The sequence below is a fragment of the Meles meles genome, chromosome 6, assembly GCF_922984935.1.
Source record: "Meles meles chromosome 6, mMelMel3.1 paternal haplotype, whole genome shotgun sequence".
NCBI lineage: Eukaryota > Metazoa > Chordata > Mammalia > Carnivora > Mustelidae > Meles > Meles meles.
Genome location: NC_060071.1, coordinates 14,585,590 through 14,593,171, shown reverse-complemented (window position 1 = coordinate 14,593,171; position 7,582 = coordinate 14,585,590). Strand labels below are relative to the sequence as shown.

Sequence of the window (7,582 nt, the reverse complement as noted above, 5' to 3'; positions counted from 1 at the left end):
AATCATGTCCAAGTTAGGAGATTTTAGAGAAACTATGGAGGTAGAAGGGACAAGGGGGAAGAAAAAAAGAAAAAAGAAAAAAAAAAAGCCAAAGGAAGGAGGCAGAACCATGGCACACGTTGACGGAGATTGGAACTTTGGGTCAGGACACCTGAGCGGGAACACATTTGGTTAAGAGAAAGAAAGGTGATGTTCTTTCACCAAAATGCCATTAAGAATATGACTAATGGTAAGAACCTTTAAAAGGTTTGTGTTCAATTGGTTGGCTTAGGAAAATCATGGGCGTGGGTCTTTAGGGAATGGATTTTTGGTGGACCAGTCTAAAACTGTAGTCCTATTAGTGATCCCTATTAGTGGACCATCTTTGTGGCAATAGCTGGCTTCTAAGTCTGAAGAGACATTATTTTGCAGAAGGAAGAGCCATGAAGGAAATAGGCACTTGTTCCCAGTCAGCTCTTTAGACTCAAAAAGAGGAAAGATATGATTGGATCTTTATTTTTCTGTGTTGCCTCCAAGGAAACCTCTTGGAGTTAGAGGACTAGAAATCCTGTGTGAGGATTTGAGCGAACTGTGGAAGCCCTAATCGGTAATTCAGTCCTTCCCTTGTGGCTGCAGGAAGTTCAGCCAAATATAAGAAGGAATAACTTACAGCAAGAGTCCACCCTTAGAAAGAAAGTATCATGGTAGGCCTTCTCGGCGGAGATGATGGGGGCGTAGGTCACCAGGGGGAAGTGGATGCGGGGGTAGGGCACCAGGTTGGTCTGGAACTCCGTGAGGTCCACGTTGAGGGCCCCGTCGAAGCGCAGGGAGGCCGTGATGGAGGACACGATCTGGCCGATGAGCCGGTTGAGGTTGGTGTAGGTGGGGCGCTCGATGTCCAGGTTGCGCCGGCATATGTCGTAGATGGCCTCGTTGTCCACCATGAAGGCACAGTCCGAGTGCTCCAGGGTGGTGTGGGTGGTCAGGATGGAGTTGTAGGGCTCCACCACGGCCGTGGACACCTGGGGCGCAGGGTAGATGGCAAATTCCAACTTGGACTTCTTGCCGTAGTCGACAGAAAGGCGCTCCATCAACAGGGAGGTGAAGCCTGAGCCAGTGCCACCCCCAAAGCTGTGGAAGATGAGGAAACCCTGAAGGCCGGTGCACTGGTCTGTCAGTTTTCGGATTCGCTCCAGCACAAGATCGATGATCTCCTTCCCCACAGTGTAGTGGCCTCGGGCTACCATGAGCAGCTGTCAGTGGCAGAAATCACCAACGCCTGCTTCGAGCCCTCCAACCAGATGGTCAAGTGTGACCCTCGCCATGGCAAATACATGGCCTGCTGCATGCTGTACCGCGGGGAAGTGGTGCCCGAGGACGTGAACGCCGCCATCGCCACCATCAAGACCAAGCGCACCATCCAGTTTGTGGACTGGTGTCCCACAGGTTTCAAGGTTGGCATTAACTACCAGCCCCCCACAGTGGTGCCCGGCGGCAACCTGGCCAAGGTGCAGCGGGCCGTGTGCATGCTGAGCAACACCACAGCCATCGCTGAGGCCTGGGCCTGCCTCGACCACAAGTTTGACCTGATGTATGCCAAACGGGCCTTTGTGCACTGGTACGTGGGCGAGGGCATGGAGGAAGGAGAGTTCTCAGAGGCCCGGGAGGACCTGGCCGCCCTGGAGAAGGATTATGAAGTGGGAACAGAGTCTATGGACGGCGAAGATGAAAGTGAGGAGTTCTAGGGAGTCCTGGCCCCTGCAACGCCCGGTCTCTCTACCTGGTTTTGTATTTCTCATTCCACTGTTTCCCTAACCCCCTACCAATACAGTCAGTGTTGCAAGCGAAAAGAAAAAAAAAAGAAAGAAAGAAAGAAAGTATCATTCTGCTGTCATGTGTACACAATAACAGTACACCGGTCTTCAGGGAAGGGAATTTCAACCTTGGCTGACTGGTAAGAATCTTCTGGATTGTGTACTGGATACACCTCTTCCCTAACAAAACCACAGGCTTCTTTAACAAAAATGGGATCTGGCCCACGGATCTGCATATTTTAAGGATGTTCCCATGTTTCTGTGATCAGCCAAGTTTGGGAACTCCTGAGTTAGTGAACATTTCCATGTGATGAACCATCAGAGAGGCGAGGGCACGTAGTCTTGAGCTGTTTGCAGGTGAACTATGAAGAGCTCAGATGGAAACAACGTGAAGTTTTGGTAGGAACAGGGATGAGGTGCCATTTTGGGCTGCTTTGCCCACTAATAGACACTCCAAGCTTAACTAGCTCCCTCACCTTTTCATTTTATATTTTTTATCTGTTACAAACTGGTAAACTACATCCCCAGCCTTTTGTCAATCTCCGCATTTCCCTACCAGAAAAGAGGAGAAGAGAAAGAAAAGAATCAAAAAGGGAAGGAAGGAGAAGGAAAGCGATCAAGAACATACGTATGTACATTAACCCACTTCTAGGCAAAGATGGAAATACAATTCCTGTTTTTTTTTAAATTTTGTATTTTAATGAAAACATTAATTTGAAAAATTTGATGTTGACGAAGGCTGATGTGAGGCCATTTTTTAAAAGCTTTGATAAAGACAAATTGAGCCAAAATTTATTTATTTATTTTATTTAATTAATTAATTTATTTTTTCCCTGAACACATGTTATGTTGGCTGTGATCCCTTGTTCTGGAGTTACTCTTTGAATTTCTGGACATGGCCTAAGAGAATCACACCTGTGTGTTGGGAAGACTCAAGCCCAAGCAGCGTTGTTCCCATAGAGCTCCCTTTTAGGAAATGCTTTTGGGTTCCTTTCGTTTGGTGGTGGCTGGGGCAGGGGGAGGGGGAAGAAGGTAGGTCAGCTTTACCTGGAGCATTTCATGGTCTTCAAGGATATTTCCAAACCTTAGCCTTGCTCTATGGCTATCAAAGACTTCCTGAATGACCTTAAGTAAAATACATACTGCTTACAGAGGAAAAGTGAAAACAAGAGCTTTACAATAAGAATAGGTCAGTGAAAAATGAAGTAGCTTTTAGGTATTTTAGGCAGCCATCCCCGCTTCCAACCCCATCCCTCCCTCCCAACCTCATGTGGAGTTGCCTTAAAGAAGAAATATATCGTTTCTTTTTTAAACATTAAACCACTTATACTTTTCTAAATAATAATAGAATTCTGAATCGTTCAGCAACGTTGACTCGTTGGCCAGATTCTCAATTCAATGGGAAAAAATACACACACATTCTCTTTTTCTATGGTTTTGGGCAAAGTGACTATGATCCCACGGAAATCTGGGGGTGTAAGAATGTGTGTGTGTGTGTGTGTGTGTGTGTGTGTAATAACACTCATTTCTCTCCTCTCTCTCTTTCTCTCTTTCCTTCTGGATTTCCTTCTGGATTGTCTCCCAGTACGCAATCCTGAAGCTTGGCCTCACGCTCTCGGATCTTCCATTCTTATTTATTTCATCCCAGTCAGTGAGACCTCTCCGTCCCCTCCTCTGGTCCCTTCTTTCTGTGGTTCCCAGAGAGGAACGTGAGTTTTGAAAGTGTCAGAACAGTGTAAATGCTGATGTATAGGCCACAGTTGTTTCTCTCAAAGGCCTGCGGAGCCCTCCCCTCTCCTCTGTTCCCTTCAAGTTGGGAATGATTCATCAGCTGGCCTTTAGCAAGAAAAGAGGCCGGCCTGAGGTCTCAGGCCTTTGACCTCTGTGAAGAGAAAGGTCACACTGAGCGCAACTGTGCAAGTGACAGGGCAGGAACCACAGGCATAGAAATCGGAGGCAGGGGCGCCCAGCCGGGTGAAGGAGGATGGTGGGAAAGAGTGGGAATTTAGAAAAGTTAAGAGTATATTTCTAAGAGACTCAGTGGATCAGCTGACAGCCGGGGCAGGGGTCATATTTATGCTTGATTTCCTGAGCATGTTACAGTAACATCTGCTTGTTAAGGGTCTTTAAGAAATAGGCATGAAGTCCAACCACTTCTGACCTCCTTCTACAGAAAGGGACAGGCTAAGGATTAGGGGTTCCTATTAACATTCGTTTGAGACTTAATGACCCCCCCCTTGCCTGGACATGATTTGTCAGCTTCACCCCATTTCTGCAGGAAAAAAAAGATGTGGATTGAGGAGAAATATGGAATGGCAAAGATAACCAAAGCAAAACAAAACACAACAACAACCCTAGGAATTCTTTACATGCCCGAGTCAAATCGTTTCACAGAAACTGTTCGACTTTGGACTTCACAGAATACAGTTGCCCGGAAATTGTAATATCCTATCGTACTTGTTGCAGATTGGTGTCTGAAATTCAAACTAAGGACAGGACTCACAAATGAGGGGAGGCTGAGGACAAAACCTTAATTCCACTCTTTCATTAACCTTTTTTCTTTGAGTCACTTTCATGTCCTTTCCACAGATTTCCCTTAAAAAAACAAAAACAGAAACAAAACCAAACCCTAGTTTTTTCTCCTCCCAACACCGAAGAATTGAGGCTCTTATGTGTCACTCTCTTCCACCTTCAATTTCTCTGGCCCAAGTAATGATCAATGGAAGCATAAAGCAATTTCTGGAAAACGGGTTGGAGAAGAAAATGCTCTGAGGTGCGAAATTCTTTTTCTTCTTTCTTTTGAAGAACGCTGGCCCTGTGTCTGTTGGCTTCCCCACGGTGCATTTTGCCCGAGTTACAACTATCCAGATTTTGGGTGTTTGCATTTCTCATGATTTTTCTTCAGATATTTCTGGAAGGATTCTGTTGGGTTTTGGGAAAAAAAATCTCTCCGTGCCACTGCAGCCAGGAGCAGGCATCATTGGTGTGTTGTGATGCCTTAGCCATTTCCACCAATCTGCTGTAGCCTATGAAGCCTTTCATGAATGGAATAAAATTCCGGAGCTGAGGAAAGAGGTTGGAGATAGAGGATATTGATGTTAGCTAAGGGGAAAAAAGTTAAAATAAGCAAATATGTGATATCAGGGAAGGCAGCCTCTTCTGGGCTCCACGTCCACAGCAAAGTTCCCACAGTCCAACCATATAACTGTATGAAAACAACACGTTTGCTCTTTAGAGGGGATTGCCTTGGGGAAATCAGATCCTCAGGGCAGAGTAGATGAGCATGGAGGCGACGTCTTCAAAGACAAGGGCTTGGGGGTGTGTGTGTGTGTGTGTGTGTGTGTGTGTGTGTGTGTGTGTGTAGTTGGTGGTGGGATGGCTGATAGGAGCTGTTCAAAACCACTCTGTGATTATAAAAAATAAAAAAAAAATTCAATCGGAAGTGCGTTCTGCCAAACTTGACAATAAACCTGCTAGCAAGGCATTGAGATTTTCTTAATCAGGGTCAGACCCACAAGCATAAGGCCAATGAGTTCAGTGGGAAAAATGACTCTTCTTCCCTGTTTTTTTCCCCCTTTCCTTTTCTCTTTCATTTGGAAGGGACCCCCTCATAAACATGCAGAGCAATTTTCCAGTACATTAACCCAGGAGGGATCCTCTCTCTGTCGGTTCAAGAGACGGAAAAGTTGAGAAGCAGGGGGAAGGGAAGATGGATGGGTCTGGGATATGAGAGGGGGCAGTTTTTCCACTGTCCTGCCCTGTACACCTAGGACAAAGACTTCATTGACTGCAATGCTTGACATCAGCCTCATAAACTAGTAGTCAGGCACAAAAGGTCTGACACTTGAAAGTACAAGTCCCTGCCTCCTTTCCATTACAGCTGTGCAGGGGGGTTGGGCCTAACAGTGGTGTCCCTTTGTCAGCCCCTAGGACAAGGGGTGAAGATAAATAGTGTTGACTTTAATGTAGTCACACAATTTTGCTATTTCCCCAAAGACAACATTTCCTCCCAGGCCTCACATCATGGCCCCAGGAGATATAACTCTGTTCCCTTTGGCCAGGGAGCAAGGGTAGAGCCGACCTGGGAGAACAAGGAAGGCGTAGAGTGGCCGTGTGGCTGGAGGGCAGAGGAGGGGACAGGCACAAGTACAGAGTCGTGGGATCTGTCCCTTATCCTCTGTGAGGAGTGGTATGGTTTTCATGCATTCCAGCTTGGTCACAGTGGTTTCTTTTATTTTCTTGAGATTCTGGAAATGGTCCTAGAGTGGGGGCTGGAGGAAAGGATGCAGGAAGCAAGACTGAGAATCATGTACAATTAAATGATTTAAAGGACTTTTAAAAACCACTCTGGTATCTTTCTGGTTGTCATAGACCAGAGAGTAAAATGCTTTCCTGGGAACATTTTGTAAGAAGACAAAGACAAGCACTTGGGTAGAATGCGAGACTTCAAGAATTCTATGTGGGGAAGGAAGGAGCACGTTAGCTGTGTGGTCTATTATGTTGGGCTGTCACGATCATTTGTTTTTATGTGACTGGCATTAGCACAGGTTAACCTTTTTTTTTTTCCTTTTTTTCATGTTAGGGAAGAAAAAATTTAAACTATAGAACACAGAACCCATTTGGATTTGATGGCTTCTGACCAAGTTCAATTGGCTGGAGAGGGTCACCTTCCCCGAATATCATCCTAAATCTCCTGGCTGCATAGTGCCATTTTGGATCTGTCTAAAGAGGCTTTATTGGAGGATCAGATCTGAGCCACCCCAGTGATAAGCATCTCTCTCTAATCAGACCTTCTTGTCTTCAGAGTGGACTCTAGGAGCCTTAGAGTGTCTAGGTTCTAAAGAGCTCTCTGAGTGTTTTATGGCAGAGAAAGAAACAGGTGTTAGTTGAAATACCTACTGGTCCTTTCTGTTCAAGCTGAAGAAAAATTAGAGACATGAATGCCAGAGGAAAGTTCTATTTAAACGCCAACAGTGGAACTCAGATCAATCATACATCAGTTCAGCTCTAACTTTTGGCCCAGTTTTCCTTCCCAGTTCCCTATCAGGTTTCTGAGTTTAGAGTCTTCTACTTATGACATTTCTTTGCATCATTTGAGTATATATTTTGGAAATTATTCATCCAAATTATTTCAAAAGCTTTATTCTATACAACTCAACTATCATTGTTTTTAGAGAACATTGGCCGAGGCTAGGATTTAAAGATATCTTCATTAATGGGAAAATTCTGAGATCAGATCCTTTCTGTGAATCTTTTAGGTATAAAATTTACTCTAAAATGACTGGTTGCAAGTTGGAAAACAAGTATCTTGAAAACGGAATACTTATGGACTAGTTTCCCCTTCACATGAATTTAACCTCTTTGGGTGAGGGCTGTAGCTTAGGGATTTCCTTGTGAACTTAACAGCACCTGTTTTGAACTTACCCCTGGTTTGCTTTTCAATGGTATGTGGCAATAATTTTGACTTATTGGTAAGGGCATCATGTTTTGAAGAAGGAGAATTTCTCCAATGGCCTTTTGTCTTTACTTTTGGAATTCCTGAATTCACTCTTTCCGGTGTATACTTATGGTCATTTATACTTCAGTAGAGCCTTGGTTGTTTCCAGAAACCATAAGTTATGTCAGAATGCCATATCCATTGTCATCTCCCAGATCTGGCTCCTGGGAAAACAGCAGTAGGAATCTAATGATGTCCCCTGCCTGGTCAATTGTCCCCTTCCTCTTCCCAGAGCCTTAGGGCCCTTCATTCCTCTGGACTTTTGGACATTCCTCTGGGTTTTCTTCACCCT

At 45.0% G+C, this 7,582-nt stretch overlaps 1 protein-coding gene across 1 annotated transcript; it reads left to right on the top strand.

Moving 5' to 3' along the window:
- Positions 1-1,091: 1,091 nt before the first annotated feature.
- Positions 1,092-1,724, top strand: LOC123943495 (tubulin alpha chain-like; the record flags this gene model as incomplete). Its single annotated transcript, XM_046007796.1, has 1 exon — positions 1,092-1,724. A coding segment is annotated over one exon (633 nt), but the record flags the coding sequence as incomplete, so codon positions are not given.
- Positions 1,725-7,582: the final 5,858 nt, after the last annotated feature.